The sequence below is a fragment of the Mustela putorius genome, unplaced genomic scaffold (genome assembly GCF_011764305.1).
Source record: "Mustela putorius furo isolate JIRA1106 unplaced genomic scaffold, ASM1176430v1.1 tig00003836_pilon_pilon_pilon, whole genome shotgun sequence".
NCBI classification, from domain to species: domain Eukaryota; kingdom Metazoa; phylum Chordata; class Mammalia; order Carnivora; family Mustelidae; genus Mustela; species Mustela putorius.
The window spans coordinates 6,780,722-6,806,644 of NW_025421989.1; the positions used below are offsets into that span (position 1 = coordinate 6,780,722).

The 25,923-nt window shown below is 53.6% G+C and overlaps 1 protein-coding gene across 3 annotated transcripts in view; it reads left to right on the forward strand.

Moving 5' to 3' along the window:
• The window catches only part of CLCN4 (chloride voltage-gated channel 4), a 59,680-nt gene that overhangs the window by 21,247 nt on the left and 12,510 nt on the right, over positions 1-25,923 (forward strand). For all 3 annotated transcript variants that reach the window (XM_004758814.3, XM_004758813.3, XM_004758812.3), the window contains 9 exons: positions 3,275-3,429; positions 5,397-5,496; positions 9,641-9,828; positions 12,480-12,602; positions 17,584-17,790; positions 17,899-17,979; positions 19,400-19,945; positions 21,410-21,596; positions 23,184-23,582. In XM_004758814.3, coding sequence (XP_004758871.1) covers positions 3,286-3,429; positions 5,397-5,496; positions 9,641-9,828; positions 12,480-12,602; positions 17,584-17,790; positions 17,899-17,979; positions 19,400-19,945; positions 21,410-21,596; positions 23,184-23,582 — 1,975 coding nt within the window. In that variant the 5' untranslated portion in view covers positions 3,275-3,285. The remainder of the gene's footprint in view (positions 1-3,274; positions 3,430-5,396; positions 5,497-9,640; positions 9,829-12,479; positions 12,603-17,583; positions 17,791-17,898; positions 17,980-19,399; positions 19,946-21,409; positions 21,597-23,183; positions 23,583-25,923) is intronic.

Here is a 25,923-nt window from a genome sequence, read left to right on the forward strand (position 1 = left end):
CCCGATTAGATCTGCAAGTTAGATCTTGTTTAGTTTCCTTTACCAGTTACGCGTCTATGTGTCAGAACCGTGACGTGCTCCATCAAAATGTAAAGATGTTAACTGTCCTCGAGAGTGACTTTTTAGTTCAACCATCATTGCCTGGAGTTGTTGCTTGACTAGAGATTCTGGTTAAATTTCAGGTAACGTGAACTCCCTTTTCATAGAATGTCCAAGTCTCTGCTGTTCTCCTAGGCTGGTTTTTCCTCACGAGGGCTCTCCATTGTGGGTCAACAGTCGGCTGCCTTATTTTTCCCATCAGAGATTTTCTGTGCCACATATAACACAAAGCTATTACCACCTTGTTTTTTGTGGAAATGAGAACGAAGTCTTTGCTTTCTAATTTTACTCCTTCCCTTTTATTAGTGGTTGCTACTGACTTATGCAACATGACTCTTCCCTGGGTACTCATCAACGGGTATACTTTTCAGCTTGGCATGGCTCAGGCCTCAGACTTTTAAAGTTTTAAAGCAGCCGAGTTGCACAGACCGTCAATAAATCACTCACTATCGCCACTTTATTGCTTGTAAGGTGATTACCCCGCTTTGCCCATAGCGACTTTTCAATTTGATTAAAATGCAGTTTCATCAGGTCGTGGTTGAGTCCTCCGTATGTAACAATACATAAAGCAACGAGAGGAGCCCATGCTCCAATATTTTTATAACTGCCCTTCACCTTTTTAACCATCGACTCCAGCACTTTTGTGGTCCTCGTCCTATAATTCACATTTCCATGCTCTTTGCCAAGGTAATTTTTATTTAGTGCTTATTCCAACCTCCTGTCTTTGTGAGACTGTATTACTTTTCGCCCTGCTAACTGGTGGGGGAGCGTTGGTCCTGCTGCAAAGCATTTTCTGCATCTCAACTTAGCTCCTGTGTGATGTGTAAATCAGGCTCTGATGGCGGTATAACGTGGAAGGTGTCTTGGTTTATTCGGGGTTGTTTTCCAGACCCGGGGAGCCAGGAGAGTGGGAGGAGAATTGTTATCTTAGGCAGGAAAAGGAGAAACTCTCAGCTTGGCTACTGTCCTGGCAGCAGGAGCCCTACTGACTGTATTTTAAGAAAAATGAAAAGTGAGTGCCTGTAACCCTGGTTTCCTTGCCCAGGGCGGTGTGCTGCCAGCCGGGCGTGGCTCCTGGCTTGTCTTGGTCTGTTTGCGCTGCGGTGATCAAATCCCACAGACTGGGGGGCTTCTACACACGAGACATTGTTCCTCACGCTTCTGGAGGCTGGAAGTCTGACATCGGGGTGGGGGGGCGGTGCTGGCAGAGACTCTTCTCCACCAGAGACTTCTCGTTGTGTCCTCACACGACGGAAGGGGTGAGGGAGCACTCTGGGGTCTCTTTTATATAAGGTTTTGTCTTCCCGACCTCGTCACCTCCCAAAGGCCGTACCTCCTAACACCGTCACACCGCGGGGTGGGGTTTCAGCATACGAATTTTTGAGGCGCACACACCAGACCAGAACATGTGGCAGGTTGTCCATCTCCAGGGGGTTCCCCGCCTCTGCCCCGGACCCCCTAAACAGGGCCGCTGCCCTCACGGATTGCCTTGGCTTCCACAGCGAAGAATGTCGCGTCAGCATTTCACTCCGCTCTGGCTGCGCGGTTTGACTCCCCGCGGGCTGCGTACTTCATCTCACCGGAGAACGGATTACGGGTTCGGGGGCAGGCTCTGGATTGGGACCGGCGCGCCCTGCCCCGTTTGCCTCGCAGCCCTCTCGTTTTGACGCCTTGCTCTTTGCAGAACTCGAGGTTTTTCAGAGATGCATGTGGTCAAACTTCATACTTCACAGTTGTGCATTGGCCTCCCCACTAAAATGTACTCGTAACCCCCAAATTGGTACGTGGGGGACTCTCCCGGTTACTCACAGACGTGTGTGCACAGAGTCGCACGAAGTTCGAGTCACCCGAGAAGCACACTCCTGGCCCCGCCATCTTACGTCATTCAGCTCTGACTCTGAACAAGCGTCCTTTGTACAGACTGTTTAATGCCATGTTTTTCACATTTTTGTGCCTTTTTTAAAAAAAATTATTGGTAATTTGCTGTTTGTCATGGGCCCTAAATGCAGGGCTGGAGGGTCTCTGGTGTCTCCAGATGCGAGAAGGCAGTGGTGCGCCTAGTAGAGAGAAGCCGTTGGGCAGATAAACTTCGTTCAGGTATGAATTGTAGTGATGCAGTCGGGATTTCAGTGTGTTAACGAATCAGTGGTATATGTTCAAGAAGAGGTCTTTTTTTTTTTTTTTTTTTAAAGATTTCATTTATTTGACACAGAGAGAGATCACAAGTAGGCGGGGGTGGGGGTGGGGAGGCAGGCTCCCCGCTGAGCAGAGAGCCCGATGTGGGGTTCGATCCCAGGACCCTGAGACCATGACCTGAGCTGAAGGCAGAGGCTTCACCCACTGAGCCACCCGGGCGCCCCTCAAGAAGATGTCTTAAAACAGAAACACAGAAAGCGGGGTCGTGTATTGACTGGTTTACAAAAACATGACCAGAGGCTTGTAGGAACCCAGCCTTACATAGCACTTAGGGACATCGCTTTGGTAGTCGCTAACTTGTTCGTGGTGATTTATAGAACGTAACAGGTGCAGATAACAAAACTCGACTGAGCTACAGCCTGAAGGTTGGTGTCTCCCCCAAATTCATGTGTTGGAACTCAACCCTCAATGGGATGGTATTAAGAGGTGAGGCCCTTGGGCCATGGTCGGGCCGGGAGAGCTGAGCCCCCACCAGTGGGAAGGGTGTCCCTATAAAAGAGAGCCCGGAGAACTTCACGGTTGTTTCCGACACGTGAAGACACAGCAAGAAGATGGCTGCCTATGGGGGTGCCTGGTGGCTCAGCGGGGAGCCTGCTTCCTCTTCTCTCTCTCTCCCTGCCTCTCTGCCTACTTGTGACCTCTGTCTGTCAAATAAATAAATAAATAAATAAATAAATAAATAAATAATAAATATGGCTGCCTATGAACCAGGATGAGGGTCTTCACTGGACACCGACCCTGCAGTGCCTTGATCTTGGACTTCTAGCCTCCAAGACTGCGAGGGAGACATTTCTGTTTCTAAGCCGCCCCGTTACAGCAGCCTGAAGGGGCTAAGACGGAGCGTATCTGTATTTCGTGGCAGCAGAGATGCCCGTGCGGAAGCGATTTCTTGTGTAAGAAATTGCTACGTGCGGCTTGCTCTGCCGTGTCTCTGCGGATGTCCTGAGTGACGGTTTTCATGCCAGGCTTTCTCTCCCAGGTGTAACTAGCATGGTCAATGCTGGAGCGATGAGCGGCTCTGGAAACCTGATGGATTTCCTCGACGAGCCTTTCCCCGATGTGGGGACGTACGAGGACTTCCACACCATCGACTGGCTGCGGGAGAAGTCCCGGGACACCGACAGACACAGAAAGGTGGGTGGCATTCACAAAGACGTGTCGGAGGCGCTCCCTTCGGGGGCGGTCGCCGAGATAGGGTTAGCTCACCTGTCACATGCTGGGCGAGAGTCCGAGGAAGAGAAGAGAAGGGCTAGCGAGGCAGGCAGAGATGTGGACAGGCGATCACGAGGTGGCCCGCTTGGGGCGGGAGGCTGTGTCGTACAGGGGTGCGGTGTGGAGGGCGATGAGGGGACTCCGGAAGCTGAAGATCAAGTACATCCCGTCCTCAACGCCTTGAGGCTGGGTGAGCTCTGGGGCGCCGTTTCTAGACCCTGGTTTCTGCTCTGCAAGGCTGGAGGTCATTCTGTCTGCAGACCGGGGGAGCTGCGTGTGTATGAAAGCACAGACCGCGGGCCTGGCAGCTCGTGGGCCATCAGTCTCCATTTTCGTGGCCACCATACGGCGGGGTGTAAGTGCTGTGCGATCATTCAGGCGGGCCGGTTAGGGAAGGGTTTTTGAGAGATGGTGACATTTCTGTCGGGCCTTGGACGTGGACTAGGAGTTTACTACGCGGAGAAAGGAGAAAAGTTTCTAAAATCAGGAGGGGCCCTTTTTGAAGTCACAGAGGCCTGAGAGAATACGGCCCAGTAGACGGTTCAGGAGCTCTGCGGCCTGGGGGAGGGCCCCCCAGGAGGCGAGGTCGTGGGCAGGGGCCGCGCCGGGAACCACCAAGGAGGCATGAAGCCGTGTTTGGGTTTCCTCTTCACCGTCCCAGAGTGGGAGAAAGGCGTACGGCAGAGGGTCAGACAGGAAGCCTGGGAGTAAGTTCAGGAGAAAGAGGAAGAAGTTCTGACCAAAGGCAGTGAAGCGCACGCGAGAGAGGCTCGGGGTCAAGAGGTACTGAGGGGAGCCCCTGACCAGATTTGGGGGGGCGTTTATTGGGGATGGGCAGGGAGCAGAGTCCCGGATGCGGCCCCGGCCTCCGTTAGAAAGGGGGTGATGCCCTCGTTGGCCAGAAGTTCTGTGACGGGGAGGCCGCTGAGTTCTGTGTCAGCCACCGCGAGTTTGAGCCGTTTTCCCAGCCTGCAGCTGGGGGTGGGGTTGGCAGGCAGCAAGAACTCTGAAGTTCAAGGGTGAGGTCAGGGCTGCGGTGCGGGGGGAGGGGGGTCCCGGCCTGTGAGTGGGCGCTGAAGCTGTAGAGGTGGCCGAGGTGGCCTGGGTGGGCGGAGGGAGAGGTAAGGCGGGGGTCAGCGCTCTGGGCCCTGCCGAGATTGAGCGGGTGCCCAGGGAGGTGGGGGGCGCCTGGGACAGACAACCGGGGAGAGGCAGGGAGAGGTGAGGGAGGGGCCCCAGCGAAGTGGTGGCGGGCAAGTGAGGCGGAGTCCAGAAGACTCTCCGGCCTCCGGGCTCTGGTGTGCAGACCGTGGGCGAGGGGACGGCCTGCGGCCCGGAGCGGCGGTTGCTGGACTCTGGCCCTTGGGCCAGCCGGGCACCTGCTCCGGTCAGGACAGTTTCCTTGGAACACGGCCGTGCCCACTTGCCGGCACACTCCTCCCGGCTCCGTCTGGGCCGCCGCAGCACAGCTGAGTGCTCGCGACAGAGGCCGGCTGACCCGCAGAGCCCAACATCTTTCCAGAAAATGTTCTAAGGGGTTGTGAGAGGAACGGCGCCTCAGAGCAAGGGTTGGGGGGAGGGGGTGTCCCCACAGTGTGCTCGGACGCGTCCGCCCGCCTGGCAAAGGTGACCCATGCCAGCCAATGCACAGTTCCAGCTGTTAACATCTGACCTTGAAGACAAAAGAAGGCTTCATGAGCAGACCATCCGGGGAGGGTGAAAGTGGTCATTCTGATTTAAAACCGTGACAGGGAATCACTGTCTCCCTTCAGAATGGCCTCTGAATCATCGGGGTTCAAATCACACTTAGGAAGTTTTGTAATCAAGTGAATCTGGGTGAGGGGCTTCCAAGTCTTCGGCGGTCACCTACCGTGTCTCTCTGCTTCTAGATAACCAGCAAAAGCAAGGAGTCCATATGGGAGTTCATCAAGAGTCTGCTGGATGCCTGGTCAGGCTGGGTGGTGATGCTGCTCATCGGCCTGCTGGCGGGTACGTGGTGGGGGGTGGCGCGCGGGACCCTCCGGGACTGGAGCTCCAGGGGCGGGGCCCCGGAGGCCCAGCTGCCCCGGTTTGGGCTGGTGTTCTAGAAAGGGACCGATTCTCTTTTACCATGTGCAAGGGATCTATTACTTGAAATACCCGGGAGCAGAACCGATGACCGCACCTTTAACATTTAACATACCCCAATAAGGCAAGAGTCCAGGGCATGGAGCCCAGATGCAGTCACTTTTGTACTTGGTGAGCCGGCTCGCTGTGTCCACACAGGCCCTGGAGTGAGTTGTGCACACAGTGGGGAACTCAGAGCACGTTCGAGACATGCACAGGGTTGGAGGGAGGCCCATGGCGAGTACCTCCGGCCCATGCGTCGATCTGACACTTGGGGATGCTGCGCCCTTTGTTTTTATAACCCCAGCACCAGGCTTGTGAGCAGTTGATGCTTCCAGAGCAAATGGAGGCATATCTGGAGGGGAAACCTGCCCTTTCACTATCAAACGCACCAGCTCTCCGTGGAAACTCTTTCCCGAGATGTAATTCCTTTTAGGAGGCTCTGAAGGTTAATGTCTACGAAGAAAAAAAACCGAGCACGCTAAAAGTGAGTCCCTTAATAAAAATCACTTACCTGTGATAACATAATAGTGACAGTTACCGGATTGATCAGCGAGTGACTGTCATAAAGGCAGATATAGTAAATGCTCTCAGAAAGACCGAATACTAACGGGGCACAGACACAAACTGTGATGACCGAGGAGCCCGATCTCTGGGCATTCTTTCATTTCTCCCTACCCCGCTGTGCGGGGGCGGGGGGGGGGGGCTCGCTTGCCGGGAGGGTTCCCGCATTTCCCCAGTTTTAGTGTTCCCTTCCCAGGGCGGTGGTGACAGGGATTCGATTTCATGGCTATCTGGTGTCTCACCACCAATTTGTTTGCTTCCACGAACACCTTTGAAGGCGGGCAGGGTAGGCATTTGCTGTGAATTTTGATGTCTTTATTTAGAAGAGATTTATGAAACTGTGTACCGTATCATGATTCTTGGCTTCTAGGCAGGAAAAATAAATAGAGAAAATGAAGAAATCCGGAATAGATGTTCTAGCATCTGCTGGAGCAGGCAGCAGAGCGTGGATTTACTGACTCCTGTAAGAGCCCAATTGGGCTCTGTTGAACAAATCTGATACCTCCCTCTTGGTTTCCCCGTCTGCCCAATTTCTGCCAGTCCTTTCTGGAAGACTCCCCTGGGGAATGAAAGCAAAAAATTTTGCTGCCTGGGCTTCAAGAGTCTCCCTGGAGATGGTACCCTAGCATTGGGGAGAGCCTCCCCTCATACCAGCCCCCACCCATGATCCTAATGTGGGGCCAGGGTTGGGGCCCCTCACCCCGGCGAGGGGCGCTCTAGGTACACCCTCCAGAGGAATACAGGAGGCAGTGAGAAGGCCGGGGGGGGGGGGGGGGGGGGGGGGGAACACGCTGACAGTGCACGTGGCTGCAGAGTGCCGGGAAAGGAGAGCCAGCAAATCGTGTCCCCTTCGCTGTGCTCCTCTCCAGCTGTCCTGACAGTGGGGAGGACTCAGGGGTCCCCTGGCTTGGCCAGCCCTCCCTCTGCAGCTCCATCCTGGACGGGGTGTTTTGACACTCTCAATGGCGAGGCCGGCGGCTCTTCTGCGGGGCGCTTATCGGGAGTCCCCACTGGGTGTCGCTGTTGTTCCACCGAACGAACGAAACCCGCCGCTCAGCGCTGCCTCCTGGCGGAGATCAAGATCCAGGCCTGGAGAGGGAGCGGGACTTGGAGCCTCCAGCGCCAGGAGACATTTGAACAAAGACCTAAAGAAGGCGAGGGGGTTAGACCCAGTGATCCTCTGATCTTCTCTCCCTCTCTCGGCCCCGTGCCCCTCGCTCCAGTGCGGGTGTGTGCGTGTGCGTGTGCCAGCTTTATTAAGATAGTGTTCACAGTCCATACCGTTCACCTCGTCGGAGTGTACAGTGCGGCGGTTTCTGACACGTTCAGAGTTGCAAAACCCTCAGTGTAGCCCCTTTTAGAACATTCTCTCCGGCTCCCAAAGGACCTGCACAGCCCTGGCTACCAAGGCCCGCGGCCCCCAGCCCCCTCCTGGCCCCAGGAAGCTGCTGACCCTAACTTGTGGCCCCCCACATTGGCCCGGCCTGGCCATCTCGGGGAGGCGGGAGCCTCCCGCACGGGGTCCGACGATCAGCCTCCGCACTCAGCGCCACGGTGCCGGGCCCCAGCGCGGAGCGGGCAGCAGCTCCGCTTGTTTTTTGCTGTCAAGTTCGAGTGCGCTGTGTGGCTGGAGCCCATCCGACCCGGCCGTTCCGCAGGATGGGGCGCGGGGCTGTTTCTGGTCTTTGGCTCCTGCGAGTAGTGCCGCTGGGAGCATTCACATGCGCGTGTTGCATAGACGCGTGTGGTCCCGTCTCCTGGGCGCTCGCCCCGGAGTGGACTTGCTGAGTCAGATGGCAGCTGTGTGTTACCTGAGGGACTGCCGCGCTGTTTCCCAGAGGGGCCGCACCGTTGTCACGGGCTGCAGGTTGCTCCCTAGCACTTAGCTGCCTTCTCCCAGAGCCCCTGATTTCCTTCTGCTGTCCAGTGGCCCGTCTCCCTGTGTCGTGCGGTGCTGCCGAGGCAGGGATCTGAGCCTGCTGTGTTCACTGCCATTTCCCAGGGGCGTGGAACAGGGACTAGCTCATAGGCACTTGGTGCTCAGTAACTACCTCTCGAGTAAATGGATCGACCTGGGTTCTCTGATTTTCATTCATTCATTTACTGCCCCATGGAAATGAAGTTCTTGCCACATACTTGATACATAAAACAGTAGACAAGGCAGGTGGCCCTTGCCTGCTTAGAGTGGACACACAGTCTGAACATCTGGCCTGACCCCTACCTTGGTGTGTAAACCGCACTACACAACTCCCCCACACTTATGGTCTCGACACCGTACACACACACACACACACACACACACACACTCGTGATGAGGATATGAGTTATGATGATGGGGGAATGGCCGGAAACTATGCGTAGCCCAGACTTGGACTTCCCAGGAAAGGCTTCCTGGAAGAAGTGATGTAAATATTGAAGCTGGAAGATAAGTAGGAGCTTGCTGGGGCCGGGGCGGGGCAGTGCTGCTAGAGGTGGTGTAGAGAGGCGAAGCAGGGGTGCTCCAGGAACATGGTGTGGGCAGGATGGGGGTGTTAGTGATGGAAAGAGATGAGGCGGGGAGGGTTTGAGGGGCCAGCTGTTCGAGTCTGGCGCCTGCAAAGCATTCGGGTGATCTCCCAAGAACAGTGGGCGCTTTCGATGTAATGGGGGAGCAGGGAAGGGCCAACCCTGATGCAGGTGTACGGGTGCAGGTGGGGGACTGATAGTGTTAGAAGGATCCAGTAAAAGTTTGAAAAATTTAGTAGCCTGAAAGTATTCCCTGCCTCTGTAGAAGACTCCGGAACTGTGGGTTATTCAGAAGGAGATCCAAGGTAGCCTCCCGTGGCCCACTGCACACTCTAAGACATCTCACTTCTATCTGCCTTTAAAGTAGTTACCTACTTACATAATAGATCCACAATCCCTTATCCATGATTTTAAAATCCAGAAAGTTCTAACAAGTGGGATTTTCCAAATTTGGTTCCCATTTGGTGGCAAAACCTCACTTAAATGATGAGGCTTTTATGGTCCTCATGCCTCCCTTGTGTCTGGATTGTCAGGTTTGCCTGAGAAATATTTCAAGTGTGTGATCCCAGCATCAGGGCCCAGAAGCCCCTGAGGGGGTAGCCTCATTTATAGAGCCCGTGTACCCTGTTTCTAGGATTTGGAAGGGATGAATTTTGAAAGCTGCTTGGCCCTAGTGGCTTGTGAGAACTTAAGCCCTGAATGTCTGTCGTTCCTGCCGGATTTCAGCCACCCAAGCACCACCTGTCCTCAGCCTCTGTTTCTTGTTGGGGCTGGGCATGGCCTTGGTCACACCGGGAGTGCTCAGGAGACCTCTCTCGTGCCCCATCCACAGCATGGTCCCCCTCTCCCCCGTCAAGGCCTGCCCTGCTGCGGGGCTCCCGCGTTGGCCCCCGGGCCCTGTGTTCTCCCGCCTCATCACAGGACACTTCCTCTGAGTGGCTCTTGCTGCTGCTTCCAGGCACCTTGGCCGGAGTCATCGATCTCGCCGTGGACTGGATGACCGACTTGAAGGAGGGGGTCTGCCTGTCCGCTTTCTGGTACAGCCACGAGCAGTGCTGCTGGACTTCCAACGAGACCACTTTTGAGGACAGGGACAAGTGTCCCCTCTGGCAGAAATGGTCGGAGCTGCTGGTGAATCAGTCGGAGGTGGGTTCCTGGGCAGGGTCCTGGCTGGGAGCCCCTGCCGCTCCGCAGGCACGTTGGAGCAGCCCTGGGCCTTCCGTGGCTGCTCGTGCTCCCTTCCGGTGTCTGTTCTGATGACCGTCCTTGGTTCAGTCCCAGAGTGGCTTGGCTTCTTCTGGCTCTGACGCACAAACTTGAGTCGGAAAAGCTTTCCCTACTGATTTACGTGCACGATGTATGTGTGTGTTTGTGAAAGTCTTGTTTTTTCTTCCCGAGGGGGATGTGCTGACTGTGCTGAAGAAACAGGGCTGCTTTTTACACCTTCCGATATGAAAAGAAGTTATCTTTTTTTTTTTTTTTTTTACAAAAAAACAGTACCAGCTTTAGTGAGATACGATTCACATTCTACATGGTTTGCCCGTTTAAAATGTTCAGGGCCCTGGTTTTTAGAAGATTCAGAGTTGTGCAGCCGTCATCACAAGACCGTTCTGGAACACCTTCATCATCCCCAAAGAACCGTTGCACCCGTTGGCAGCCACTCCCCATTCCTCCCAACCCACCAGCCCTAAGCAACCCCTGATCTCTTTGTGTCCAAGTGGAGTCCTGCACTGTGCGGAGTAGAGTGCTAAAAAGAACTCTGACTCAGGGTGCCCACCTCTTTCACTCAGCATCCCGTGTTTCGGGTTCGTGCTGTGGGATAAATTGCTGTTCCCTCCTTTCAGTGGCTGAATCCTGTTTCACTGTATGGCTGGACCACACTTAGCCACTCCGTAGTTGATGAATGTGGGCTGCTTCCCCTCTTGTGCCGTTAGGAATGATTTTGTTTTGAGCGTTTGAATACAGGTTTTTGCGTGGGCTTATTTTTCATCTCTCTTGGGGCTCCACTTAGTTGGCAAATTGCTGTGTCCTGTGGTAACTCTGTGTTAAACCTTTGGAGGAGTCTTTTCAAGAGTGAGTTCCCCATTTTCCAGTGCCACCCGCCGTGTGTGTGAGGCTTTCCGTTGGTCCACCTCCTCGCCGGCACTTGTGATTGTCTGGGTTCGATTCTAGCCATCCTAGCAGGTGGGACGTGCCACCCCACTGTGGCTTAAGTACTCGTCTTCCAAGGCATTTTAAGAGTGCATTGCTGAGGATGTTTCTGGGCCTCTGTGATAGGAGGGTCCAGGTAGCTACACACTGGGCGCTTGCCTTCAAGGCACTTAGAGCTTCCCATCTGTACAAAAGTCTTCGTTCGGGAAGAGTTAACTTGTAACTGAATCCAGGGGCCATTACAGTGACTGTGGGTCATGGACAGATCGGAAGCCCAGGTGGGGCGGGGCAGCTAGGTGGGTGGGATCCACAGGAGGGCTAGGGCGAGGGTGTATTTCTAGACGATGGGTGTGCTTTATCCCTCTTCTGCCCTCTACCCCATCCCCAACCACGTGCATCCCCCCCATGGACTTGACCACAGCTGAGGATGGGCCATTTTGCTAAACCTCTTCCTCAGTAGAATTGAAAATTGATTCTTTCCAATCTCAGAAGGAGACAGGGTACTTGAAATCTCCCATGTTCTCAGTGCTCTCCATTTCTTCCCAAAATAAATTCTCTACTTGGGTTGATGGGAATGGGCAGGCAGAATTGGCTAGATACCATATTTTATTTCTTGTTCTTACTTACAATATGTTTTTTTTTGTTGGGGGAATATGGCTGTTCATCTTTTCAGCCGTTTCTAAGATTTATACTTTGATTCAAAGAAGAGCTATTAGTAAGAATGAGAAGTTATTTTTACTCTCAAAAAAGTATGGTTTTAAGTGGCTGGAATGTATTCCTCAGTCTGATCGCTCTTGCACAGGGTGTGAATAAAAGTGATTGCCAAGGCCAGAGCGGTCTCCTGGAATGTGGTTTGGCATTTCCTAGGCGCACGTGTGGCCTTCTCCGTGGCCTGGCTTGTCGGTGACCGCGCTTTCCTTCGCCCCTCACTGGGCTAACCCAGATGGTGGCATGAAGCTGAGGCCACCAGACATGTCCCCACCCTGCAGACCAGGTACTCAGGGTCGAAGATCCCAGACTGCGTGTTCTTCATTTATCAGATAATTTGGAATAAGTGGTTCAGTGCATGAATCTGCAGGAGAAGCTCATGTTTTGCCCTCGAAGTGCTGGCCAGCTTGCCCAAACAACATTTTGCACCCCCCACCACCCTCTGTGTCTGACTCGGTAGCCCTGGGATAGGGCCTTGAGTGTCTGCATTTTGCTCACGGGGCCTGGACCACAGCGGGATACGGGGCTGCCACTGGCCTACGGGAGGGCCGAGAGAGGCCAGTGCACTGCGGATGGGACCAGAGGAACCTTCCAGGGGCTCTGCGGCAGAATTTCCGGCATCGCACTGTTCATGACCTTCATCGTGACTGATGAGACCAGCTGCAGGCCCTCTGCCGCACACATGCAGGCACAGATCTCCCCGGGGGAGGGCAGGTGCAAGCAGCTCCCAGAGGGCCCCCCGGGGCTGGGTCGGTGTGTACCTGCCGGCGCAGTGGCAGCCTCTCTGAAAACCGACACTGGCCTCTCTGGGGACACAGGGCCAGCTGAGCAGCTGTCCCTGGCCAAGGCCCTGCGGTCCCCGAGGAGAGGGTGGGCGGGGTGGTGCTGGGCTCTGCCTTTGCTCACGTGTCCTTTCTCGTTTTGTGCGTGTTGTTCAGGGTGCCAGTGCTTACATTCTGAATTACCTCATGTACATCCTGTGGGCACTGCTGTTTGCCTTTTTGGCCGTCTCCCTGGTGCGCGTGTTTGCACCATATGCCTGTGGCTCCGGTATACCAGAGGTGAGTGGTGGCCCAGTTTCTTCTGTGCCAGTAATATGAAAAGCAAATGCTTAGGTGCCCAGCATGGTCCCGAGCATTTGCTATGTGTTAAATCATTGAGTCCTTACAATGAGCCTGTGAGGTGGGTTCTGCTGTCTTTCACTTGATAGTTGAGGAAACTGAAGCACAGAGAGGTTAAGCAGCTTGCCTGGGGCTGCACAGCTGGTTTGCTACAAGTTGAACCCAGCCGTCTGGCACCAGAATTTATGCTCTGTGTCAGGACTTAACGCTCTTTCTCTTCTCAGATGATTAAATTCTTGTCTTTGCAAGCCACGCATAACTCTCAAACCTGTGCAATCAGTTCATCGACCCCATACCTAAATGTGGCCCTTCAGGAACTTGTCAGTGCACCTGTGAGGTAATGGGGACAAGACAGTAACGGGGGTTTGTCGCTCAGGACGTTGACTGATGAGTCAGCCCTCTTACGAGCGAGCTCCCTTGCCACATTTTCCTCTTCTGGTGACAGGGTAGTAGCAATCTTTAAAAAACTTATTCCACATTCAGGACATGCTCTGTGAACGCACCCCCCAAGTTCAGAGTTCTTACGTTGTCTAGCACTTCCGTGTAACGTGAGCGTGAGGGAAGTGACCTCATCGACCAAGAGGAATGATTGTGATCAAACTTCAGACCCAGGAGGATCTACCAGCTAGAATGATGGTAATTGAGTGAGTTCCTCCAAGAGCCCAGACAGTGAACATTTTAGCCAGAAATAAGTTTAAAAGTTCTTTTTTTAAAAATTTTATTTATTTATTTATCTGAGAGAGAGAGACCTCACAAGCAGGCAGAGAGGCAGGCAGAGAGAGAGGGGGAGGCAGGCTCCCCGCCGAGCAGAGAGCCCGATGCGGGGATCGATCCCAGGACCCTGAGATCATGACCCGAGCTAAAGGCAGAGGCTTAACCCACTGAGCCACCCAGGTGCCCCAGTTTAAAAGTTCTTATATTGGGGTATCTGGGTGGCTCAGTCGGTTCAGAGACCAACTCTTGGTTTCAGCTCAGGTCATGATCTCGGCGTCCTGAGATGAGCCCTGCGTGGGGCTCCATACTTAGCACATAGTCTGCTTGGGACTCACTCTCATTCTGCCCCTGCCCCCTGCGTGAATGCGCGTGTGCTCTCTCTCCGTAAAACAAATCAATAAATATATTTTTAAAAAACTTCTTATATTATCACTATAATCAAGCTGGTGCTTCAGCAGCGCCCCAGAGGTGGAGAAGGTGAGTTTAAAGATGCGACCGGTGGTGGCAACAGATGCACACTGGTCCCTGCTCCCCCACACCCACCCGCTTTGGTGGTCCTTGCCAACACTGCCGCTGTTCTGGACAGTTCCTGGAAAGGGCAGGAGTCCTTGAAAGATTGTCAAAAGAAAAGCCCAACGTTGTCCTGTTCCAGGAAAGAGAGAGAGAAAAGAGAATATGTCAGGCCGACTTTGCGTTGGTTTGCATTAACCTGTTGCTGCAGGAACCGGAAGAGCAAAGCCGTGGCAGGTTCCTGTCGCCTTGGTGAGTCCCTTCTGCTCCCGCGCAGCCCAGGAGTTCCCGCGGGTCCCTGGGGTGTGCAGCATCACATGGACAAAACCGCCGCGCTGCTGGGCCAGACAGCAGCAGGAGCACAACCCTCAGAAATGTCCAGCAGTGATGCCTGTGAAAGAGGTAGAAACCTAGAAAACCAGTAACCCAGGGACCTGGCTCAGTCTTTAAGCCTCTGCCTTCGGCTCAGGTCCCGATCCCGGAGTGCTGAGATCGAGTCTCACTCCGCGCTTAGTGGGGGGTCTGCTTCTCCCTCTGCCTGTCCCTCCCACTGCTTGTGCTCTTTCTCTCTCTCTCTCCCTTACAAATACGTTAATAAAATCTTAAAAGAAAACCCCAGTAGCCCAGCTTACACATGTGAAACGGTTAAGAAACAGACTTGCTAGTGCACGTGTGAACTGGTGGCCGTGGAGGCCCATGCTGTGTGCATTTTGTGCCTTCCAGTCCCGCTCTGTTTGGCTGGGGCCATTTTCCACGTGCATTTCATGTTTCTCCCAGATGAAATTGGGCAAAAACAGACGCGAAATTTGATTATGTTCTAGTTCTTCCCCAGTGCACAAGTCACACTGAAATAAATTTGTGTTTGCAAAAGCAGTGTTACGGAAGAACGGACTGTGTCATATTTGGTGTCTTGGAGCTGAGGCCCCTGGACACTAAAAAGCACAGACTCGCATTGGGCTCTCCGTCCGACGATCCCACTGCCTGACTGTAGGCTCTCTGGGACCCAAACTGCCTTTCCAAAATGAGCAGGTGGCCGATGGGGAATTGGAGAGTTTAAAGCAGCAAGAAAAGGGGTGATGTGCCGTGCCATCTCCCCGTTCCCAACCAGAGACCCCTGGCTCAGCTTGGGATCTTGTAGACAGACAGGGGGCTTGGACGTGAACTCTGTGAGGGGCTCCCTGGACTTGGTCTTTGTCCAAAGAGGGCATGTATTTGTGACAGCTGAACTCGAAAAGAGTTAAATCCAAAGTTGAGTGTGATGATCTCGATGTGGTGGACGTGTAAGGCACACGCTGATATGCATGAAACTTAGGAAAGCAGCAGCCAGAATTATGTAGAGTCTGATTCTGTTTAGACGAAGTCCACACACAGCCACAGTGAAAGCACACACTGTTTACTGACACGCACGTGTGCTAACCGTGTAAAGGCGGGCAAGAAGATGATTGGGCCGGGGGAGGAGGGAGGATCCGCCCAGGAAGCCAACACAGGGCTTTCCTAGGTACCCAGTCTTCTCTCCGCTGTGCTGGTGGGTACACGGGTGCTTGTTTCATTAATACAGTTCTAACTACACATTACATGTAACAGATTCGTTTCTCAATTTGTGAAAGAGTTCGCCATAATCTTTTTTTAAAGACTTTATTTAGGGCGCCTGGGTGGCTCAGTGGGTAAACCTCTGCCTTCAGCTCAGGTCATGATCTCAGGGTCCTGGGATCGAGCCCCATGTCAGGTTGTCTACTCAGTAGGGAGCCTGCTTCTCCTCTCTCTCTCTCTCTCTGCCTGCCTCTGCCTGCTTGTGATTTCTGTCTGTCAAAAAGAAATAAACTCTTTAAAAAAAAAAATAAAGACTTTATTTATTTGAGAGGGAGAGCGTGCACGCACGAGTTGGGGTGAGGGGGTAGGGGCAGAGGGAGAAGCAGACTCCCCGCTGAGCAGGGAGCCCAATGCTGGGACTTGAAGTCAGGACCCTGGGATCATAGCCTGAGACAAAGGCAGACGCTTCACCGACGGAGCCACCCAGGTGCCCCCACAATAATCTCTTAGGATTATTCCTCCAGGAACCCGTTTGCGATTATAATTTAGTTTTGGTTACTGTGACTCAGCAGTAGCAGAATTCTCACTATTATTATAGGAGAGCTTGCAATCCCTAATTTTAGGGTCCAGCTCTCAGAGGAAAGGGGCGGGGTAAAAAGGAAATATAAATAAATGTCTCACGCGTAAAAAGAGCCTCCTAGTCGAAACCCAGCTAGCTGTGTAAATGGACTTCACTCAGATTGAGCTACAGCCCCCTTCTCCCTCCTGTCACGTGGCGCGCAGCGACAGAGCGCACTTAGGCTCGGGTGCCCTTCGGCAACATTTACCCATTGCTTGTCTTCCCCAGCCTTTGTCTTGGAAACATTTTGATCGCCTAGAATGGGCATTCCTTTGGAAACACTGGTAAAAATGCAGATTGAGAGAACACTGATTTTTGTGTAACAGATGCTCTAGTTTAAGCTCTATGAAGCACCTGAACAATGTCCTTGGACCGGGGAGTTAGAAGTAGGCAAGGGGTTCCTTCTTCCCGTCGCGGTCTGCTTTGTTGGTAGAACCATTGTTGCTCGAAGAAATCACGTCCTCTTAAAACTGACTTTGAACCGATGTTGCAGTTCATTACAAAAAGGAAGCGCTCTCGCAAATACTTACTTGCCAGGAAGGTTTTTACCTTGAACACCTGCGGGTTGGAAAACCACCCCAGTACATCCCACGACAGCTCTGCCTGATTCAGTCTCTGTTGATTCATACGAATCAAGTGATTAGGTTTTGGCATTTACTGGCAATGAATTTGCTTTCTTTAGTCCCTAATGTGATCATGACAATTCCATAAAATCATTATAGCAAATTACCAAATACCTGTTACATTGTTCATTTCACCGCGTGTCACGGCTGGCAGAGGCTCAGGTAATTTAGATGCTTGTGATCTTCTAAATGGTATCACACTTTCAACTGTACCCTAGGGTCCAAATCCACATTAACTAACTGACAAAAAATTATAGATAATTTTATCCGAGGCAACACAAAAGGGTAGGACTGTGGCAGGCATAATAAAACATCCCTTAAATAAAGAGATCTGAGATCCCCCGAGCACCTGCTCAAATAAGCCCGCTACCCCTAGTTAAAGACCCGCCAGTCTGCCATTAGTTAGGGGCTAGTTCAGGAAACACCGTCCGACTGTGTAGCTAGAAGAGCTCACTGGTGCTTTATAGGAAGGAGCTCATTGCGTTCTTTGGAAACGTGTGCTTGCGCACTCCCTCGCTTGGTATTTCTCCATGAATTAAGAAACAGATCTATATCAATAATGCCAGAGATGAAAGTACTCCATTCAGGAGCCTGACGCGAGGCTCGATCCTGTGACCCTGAGATCAGGACCCGAGCTGAAACCAAGAGTCAGACACTTAGCTGACTGAGCCGGCCAGGCGCCCCCCCCCCCCCCCGTCCTCCGCCTTTAGAAATTCTTAAGGTTCGCTGTGCATCAAATGGTTTCAAGTTACCATTCATACGGTATGTTATCATAAATTCTGTTAATATAAAATTACAGTCCGGTCCAAAATTAAAGTAGCTTCTCCTCTGTATGATCCAGCAAGTCTAGCGCTGGTGAATCGGTTCCTTTCCTCGCTGCGGCCTCCGGGCGGCTCACTCGCTCCCGTTCTCCGTCCTCTTGCAGATAAAGACCATTTTGAGCGGCTTCATCATCAGGGGCTACTTGGGGAAGTGGACCCTGCTGATCAAGACCGTCACCCTGGTGCTGGTGGTGTCCTCCGGTCTGAGCCTGGGCAAGGAAGGGCCGCTGGTGCACGTGGCTTGCTGCTGCGGCAACTTCTTCAGCAGCCTTTTCTCCAAGTACAGCAAGAACGAGGGCAAGAGGCGCGAGGTGAGCGAGGCGCGCTCCCGTCCACGGCGAGGGCCTCTTCTGGAAGCCCCGTCCCGGCTCACCTGCATGGCAGGGCTGGGGGCTCACACGGAGCTCTTTGTCCCGCAGGTGCTCTCCGCTGCTGCCGCTGCCGGAGTCTCCGTGGCCTTCGGGGCTCCGATCGGGGGTGTGCTCTTCAGTCTTGAGGAGGTGAGAAGGGGCAGTGGGGGGGGGGCGGATCCGCCAGTTCGGGGGGGCTGAGGATGGCTAGCACAGAGGGAGGCCTCCATCTTTAGCCCTTTAGGACTGCATCCGAAGGGTAGTGACAAGATTCCTGCCGCTCATGAAGAAGCCGCGATTTTCACTGTTAAATATGTTTTCAAGTATTATTTTAAAAACCGCCAATGTAATTATTACTATTATTATTATCTTTTGGAAGTTTGCAGTCTCTTTCTCCTAACCAACTTCATGAGGCATTTCTGGTTTTGGCAACCCAAACGGATCTATTCCAGGGATCAGCGAATGTTCTCTGCAAAGGGCCAGAGAGTAAATATTCTGGGCTCTGTGGGTTTTCCGGTCTCGGGTGGAACTCTACTCGGCTTTGTGCTTGCAGTGGGAAAGCCTCCATACACAACACTCGCATGAGCGGGCATGGCTGCACTTCTTTTTTTAAAATTTTTAAAAGATTTTTATTTATTTATCTGACAGAGAGAGCAAACATGGGCAGGGGGAGGGGCAGAGTGAGAGGGAGAAGCAGACCCCCTGCTGAGCAAGGAGCCTGACTTGGGACTCAGTCCCAGGACCCCAGGACCATGACCTGAGCCGAAGGCAGACACTTAATGACTGAGCCACCCAGGCACCCCTCTGGCTGAATTTCAATAAAACTAACTTTGTGGCTGCTGGAGTGTGCATCTTATATAATTTTCACATGTCACAAAATAATGCTTTTGACCATTTCAAAGCTCACAAAATATTTCTTTTTGACCCCCAGCATTTAATAATGTAAAAAAAAATTCCTTTTTTTTTTTTAAAGATTTTTATTTATTTATTTGATAGACAGAGAGAGATCACAAGTAGGCAGAGAGGCAGGCAGAGAGAGAGGAGGAAGCAGGCTCCCCGCCGAGCAGAGAGCCTGATGTGGGGCTCGATCCCAGGACCCTGAGATCATGACCTGAGCTGAAGGCAGAGGCTTAAACCACTGAGCCACCCAGGTGCCCCTAAAAAAAAAATTCTTAAGTCATGTGACATACAAATGCATTCAGTAGGCCAGGGTTTTCCTAGCCTGACCAATTCCATTTTATTCTGTAGAATCAAATCCAGAGGTTTATTCGCTTTTGGGAGGGTTTTTGTGACATAAACAGAATTAGAACGAACTATTCCCATTTCTTTTATAAGAGCTCAAACACATCTGGAGTAGTATCTGCTCCACTTTAAGACACAGAGTCCTTTAAATGTCTTCGTTGGTGCATCTTGGTGGTAACGAACCCTAGCCCGAGGAAGTCGGTACCGCCCCTCTTTGGTCTGAGTGCGGCCGTCCCACTAAGCGCCACTGGGGGGGCTGCGATCAGGGGCTGGGGGCTCAGGGCAGCTCTTCCCTCAGCCAGCCCCATGTCCGCCTTGTTCGCCCCAGGTCAGTTACTACTTCCCCCTGAAGACCTTGTGGAGGTCCTTTTTCGCGGCCCTGGTGGCAGCCTTCACGCTGCGATCCATCAATCCCTTCGGGAACAGCCGCCTTGTCCTCTTCTACGTGGAATATCACACGCCCTGGTACATGGCTGAGCTCTTCCCCTTCATCCTGCTCGGGGTCTTCGGTGGCCTGTGGGGGACCCTCTTCATTCGCTGCAACATCGCCTGGTGCCGGAGGCGCAAAACCACCAGGCTGGGGAAGTACCCGGTGCTGGAGGTCATCGTGGTGACCGCCATCACCGCCATCATCGCCTACCCCAACCCCTACACGCGCCGGAGCACGAGCGAGCTCATTTCCGAGCTGTTCAATGACTGCGGGGCCCTCGAGTCTTCCCAGCTCTGTGACTACATCAACGACCCCAACATGACTCGGCCTGTGGATGACATCCCGGACCGGCCCGCCGGCGTCGGGGTCTACACGGCCATGTGGCAGCTGGCCCTGGCACTGGTCTTCAAGATCGTCATCACCATCTTTACCTTTGGCATGAAGGTCAGTGAAGGGGCAGGCGGGGTGGGGAGGCAGGCACCCTCCTCTTCGGGAGAGAAGGGAGAGGGGGAGGGACCTGACCTTTACCAACTCTTTTCTCATGCTGGGCACTTGACATTCTTTTTAATCACGAAGATGCGATGCTTTTGATAAACAGCGCGCCTGGGAACCAGACTCTAATCACTGTGCAAGTGAGCGAGCGCGGGCTCAGAGTCTGTCATTCATCTGGGGCGGTGCATAGCTTCAGGAATTCGCGTAAAACGCACGCTTGTGTCGTGAGCACCCAGGAGCTGAAGCCGAACATTTCGAACCCCGAGGAGGCCCTGTAGTGTTCTGCTACTCTGGCTTTCTCTGCGGGACTTCCATGATTTGTTTCATTTTAAAAAGGCTAAGCAGCTGTGTACTTGAGTGGGTAATGGTCAAACACAAACCTGAATTTTTGCCTTAGGGGTGAAGACGGGTGGACTTTATTAAACAGCCAGCTGTCTCCCCTTCGTTGTCTCCCAGCAAAGGGATTGTGTGTCTGAGAGAGACGCCAGCAGCCTCTTGTGCCCACCGAGAGGGGTCTGCTTTGTGGTTATAGGGAGTTAAATGACTAGGAATTGGGGGGCCACTCAGAGCACCATCCCAAAGTCTAGAAATCATCCCCGAGGATCCAGACTCGCCTGGAATTTGCTTACAAATCCACTCGCAGCCTCAGATCGATGACTGTCCTGGGCCAGTGCCAGGCGGGATCGGGGATCCCGTGCAGTCTCCATGAACACGGAGGGTCAGGCACGCTCTCTGGTCCACGTCCGATCCCTAGAGAAGTGAAAACGCGTTTCCACGCAGCAAAATGTGAAGCGCGCCGCCCCCAAGATCTTGCAGTTTACACAGTCCGGTTCTTTGCTCCATTCACCAGCTCGAACATACTCAGAATACTTCTGGGAAAGTACTTCATTAGGAAGAGGGGACAGCCCCTGTCTCTCTGACAGGTGAGGCACCGCCGTGTCCTCACAGGGACTGTGAGCCCATGGAAAGCTCCTGAAGGTGCTGGGCAGCCGCACCGGGCTGCTTGGTGTGACCCGTGAACAGTCGCACGCCTTCCTTTTCCATTCCCCCGCTGCGGCTTCACATTTAATGGTAAAAGCTCGTGGGAATGACGCACAGGGGCGAGAGGAGGGGGAGTATTTGCAGGGGGTCATCACCCTTCAATCCCCAGCAGGAGAAGCAGGCCCGGTTTTGAAGGAGAGGAGGCAGACGTGTAAAGTCGCGTTCTGTCCCGAGTCACAGTAGCTAGGACTGACCAGATGGGTTAAGCCACTTGTCCTGTTTGGTCCACACCGCTGACCCTGCATTCGGAAGCGTTGCGCCCCCTCTGAAGAGCAGCGGGCACAAGCCCGTGGAGGGGGGTTGGTCCCCGGGAGCGGGGAAGCGGGGCTGCCGCTTCCTTCCCTCATACCTCCCTTCCCTCTGTGCGCCCCGGAGATCCCCTCAGGCCTCTTCATCCCCAGCATGGCGGTGGGAGCCATGGCCGGCAGGATGGTGGGGATCGGCGTGGAGCAGCTGGCTTACCATCACCACGACTGGATCGTCTTCAGGAACTGGTGCAGGCCTGGAGCAGACTGTGTCACCCCCGGACTTTATGCCATGGTGGGAGCAGCGGCCTGCCTAGGTACAGCCCCGGCTGCGGCGCCAGGGAAGGGGCTCAGGCCAAGCGCCGCCACCAGCCGCTCTGGGTTGGGGCACCGGGGAGAGGGAGGACATGGCCTCGAGTGTTGGCTTTCCCAGGACAGGCCGGGTTGTGTCGCTGTCGCATGTAAGGCCCTAAATCTCAGTAGCTTAACACCGGGGCTTGCAGCTTGCTCGCGATGCGCAGTGGGTCCTCATTATTCGCGGAGTCCACGTTCGGGAATTGGCCTCCTTGCTAAAACCTGTGACCCCTAAGTCAACACTTGGGGTGCGTTTGCTGTGTCATCCTCAGACACGCGCAGGAGCAGGGGAAAGTGCGAGGTGCCTAGTGTGCGTGCTCCCAGCTCCAGGCGAACGAGGTGGGGAGGCCCCGCCCCCTGTCACAGCTCGGATACTCTACACACGTGGCCTTTTCGTGTCTATCTGCTGCCATGTGTTTTGCATTTTGTGAATGATTTTGTTGTTTTAAATAGCCCCCAGCCAGAGTGCTAAATACAGTCCGTCTGGGCATTGTACGCACAAGAAGGCTGCGATGTGTCTTATGGAGAAAATAGGAAGGTCACGGAAGTCTTCTCACACAGGAGTTTCAGTCTGCGGGCCGTGCGTTCGGTGTTCGTGAATCATCTATGTGTGTTAAGTAAGGTGTCTTTAAATAGAAATACACAGGAAACAAGGTTCTGTATTGGTCGGTCGACCAAAATGTTGTGAGCCAAAGCTCACACAAACCCAACCTTGCGTTTTCCCCAGAGCAGTGATTCAGCATTTGCTCCTTCCGTATTTGTGGCAACTTTGTAGATCATGGCTACCGTGAATAATGAGACTCGACCCTGCGTGTGCGTGTGCACACGTGCGTGTGTTCGTGTAGTGAGAGTGGTTGGGAGCTTCTCTCCACTCAGTCATTCAGGGCCTGGGTGAGGACGTAGTCTCCACCATGTTGCGGCTGCGCCTTCTAGAATACTGGTTTTCAACCGGGGCAGTTGTGCCTCTCGGGAACACTGGGTGACGGAGGGGACATTTTTGGTTGTCACACCTACGGGGCGGTGTGACCGGCATCTAGTGGCTGGTGGCCGGGGATACCACCGTAGAACACAGAACACCCGCCCTAGTTGTCCTAGTGCCGAGGTCGAGAAACCCCAGTTTAAGCCCACTGGAAGACTCGTGGGAGCTGGTATGGATACCAGGGGACCCACATTTGCCTGTCCATAGCCACTAAGAATCTCTGCAGTTTCCCAGCTTACGGGGTTCTGGAACACAGCCACATTTGCTGTGTCAGAGCCCTGCCTAGCCCACTCACCCGAAAGCCAGGCTCGTGGTCTTGGGTGAAGAGACAGCCCAGTTGTCTTCTCACCGAAGAGCCCTCCAGACGGCTGTGACTACAGCCCCCTGAGGTCATGCTGCGTTCACCAGAGCTTGGCCGGCATTCCAGAGGTCTGCGCTGGGCGACATGCCGGACCGTGTCTTTGGAACAGGTGTCTGGAGGTTTTAGAGACAGCTTGTCCGTTTCCACAGTTCATGCCCTCCTGAGGGTCTGGAGTTGAGTTTCCGAATTGTATCTTGTCTTTGGTTGCAGGTGGAGTTACCCGGATGACGGTGTCATTGGTGGTCATCATGTTCGAATTAACGGGTGGTCTAGAGTACATTGTGCCCTTGATGGCAGCAGCTGTGACCAGCAAATGGGTGGCCGACGCCTTTGGGAAAGAAGGCATCTATGAGGCTCATATCCACTTGAACGGGTACCCATTTCTGGACGTGAAGGATGAGTTCACCCACCGCACGCTGGCTACCGACGTCATGCGGCCACGGCGGGGTGAGCCGCCTCTGTCTGTGCTCACCCAGGACAGCATGACCGTGGAGGATGTGGAGACGCTCATCAAGGAGACCGACTACAACGGCTTCCCCGTGGTGGTCTCCAGGGACTCCGAGCGCCTCATTGGATTTGCGCAGAGGCGGGAGCTGATCCTCGCAATAAGTGAGTAGAGGGAGGGAAGCTCAGGCTGTACTAAGAGGCCAGGGGCCGCCTTTGTTCCCCCTGAATTCCCAAAGAGGTTAGAGAGTGCCAAGGTCAGAGGGCTTTAAGCTGGGGCTCTCACACTTTCTCGAGCCTATTCGAGGAGACTCTGCATTACGCCGAGCTCCTGGTTCACGCTGCTGCTGTCGCCGGTCCCCAGGTCCCACCGTGAGGAACGATGTCTAGGGAAAGACCCGCTTGGCTGGAAAGTAACAGCCACATTTGCATGTGGCCTCTGGGACCCGTCCCTGCTAGGTGGCCCGTGGCCGCCACTGCTTTTTTAGGGAGTTGTCAGGTGAAGCTGGGAAGGATGGGGGCGGGTGAGCCCGGACTGGCCCTGGCAAGCTGCTCTCGGCGACAGGCTTTCCGGTGGCCTTCCCGACGTTGAGGGTGAGTTCTTTGCCCCAGCTGCCTCCTGGGCCACCGCACAAGCCCTTCACTTGGCTGGTGGCGTAAGGTCCCACCCCACTACTCAGAGGCCCGCGAGAGGCAGTTCCGCGTGATTTCCTCCCAGTGTGCTGGCTGCAAGCGGCGGGGCCGAGGGGCAGGCTGTCGCGTCGGGAGAGGAGCCAGCGGGTGATGCCTGAGTGCGGGGTGCCCAGGATGGTGGCCCAGAGAAGCAAGTCTGCCAGCCCCGCAGCCTAGGGATGCGTGCACTGAAAGGGAGGTGGGAGGTAGGACTCCCGAGAGAAAGGCCTGGGTGCGAGCCACACGGAGACCTAGGAAGGACAGCGAGCCTTGGAGACCCCCTTCAGGCTGGAGTCCCGCTGGCGCATGTGAGGCGGTAGGACAGGGACCAGCAGAGCCCCCCACCCTGTGTGCGGGCTGGGGCCAGGGCCATCCTGTGCAACCCACCTGCTGCCGTGATGTCCCCATCCCAGTGGCTCATGGCGGAATGGGGCCCACAACATGGCCTGTGTGGTTGCTTGATGACTTCACCGAGTATCCCATCTCCCAGGGCGCTCAACAAGTTCACCGGTGGGACTGGCCGGGGTAGGACTCCCTGTGCCCTCACCAGAGGACCCCTTGCTTATCCCTGCCCTCGGTTAAGGATTTCTGAGGCTCTCTTTCAATTTCTAAAATCTTTTTGTCATGTTGAATAGCCTTTTCAGTATCTTTGAAATACCTTCATCAAAGGCTCTATAAAAATCAGTTTGGGTAAGCCGTATGCTCTTACCTTAGCTTGTTGCTCGAACAGATTCCCCTCCCCCAAAGCAATAACTGGGTTTATATTTTGGACCTGATGGCACACTGGTGCGTCTGGGCTCAGCCTGTGCTCACGTCCTGTGGCTTAACAGTCAGGTGCCTTTGGGCATAAATATTGCCTTCTAAATAACGAGGTTGGTTTTAAGCTGTATGAGCAGGGTTGGGTTTGTTTTTAAAATAATGTAATCAGTAGCCTTGAAAAATTTATTCAGTCCCTAAGATCTTTTAAGCAAAAGCTGAAATTTAAAGACTAAAGTGATGTCACCGGACCCGTTCCCTGTTGTGCAGCCCCGGTCGCACCTGCTACGAGACAGCTCACTAATTTCACTGAAACCCATTACTGTAATCAAGTGGGAAGCGGTAATTGTCATCAGCCGCTTAGTGCAGAAATCTAAGCTTGCCGACGGAGCGGGCTCTTAGAAGCGATGTTTGGAATGTCTAAAGAGGCAACACGCCGTGTAAATAGTACCTGTGTGCTTTCAGCCAGACCGATAATAGTATAGAAGCTGCTGTTTACGTGGTTTGTGGAAAGGCAAGGAGTGTTTCACTCTGAGCAATCAGAAAAGCTGTTTTCTCGATCTGTGGAAATAGAAGAGTTCCTGTATCCTGCTGGAGAAATGTGTGACCTGTATTTGTGAAATTATGTGGCCTTTTGTGAATATAAAATATGACTTTAGCATTTAGCTAGTGACTGTCTCATGCTGGTTTCGTTTTCAGGGGAATTAGGAGCAAAGCTTATAGTTCAGTAGAGCCAAGATGGTTTGAATAAGAACGGTAGATGGGGCAAGTAAGTACCGTTCAGACTGTAGCAACCGGGGCGCCTGGGGGACTCCATTGGTTAAGCATCTGCTTTTGGCTCAGGTCGTGATCTCAGGGTCCTGGGATCGAGTCCCGCATCAGGACTTCCGCTCAGCGGGGGGTCTGCTTCTCCTTCTGCGCCTTCCCCCTGCTTGTGTCCTCTCACTCTCTTTCTCAAATAATAAAATCTTAAAAAAAAATTGCAGCAGCCGCTCCCGTAAAGCTGGAAATGTTATTTTCCAGCCATCTCTGGAATGCCAAACCGCAGCCAGTGTCCTCGTCAGGGAGCGGTTAGCCC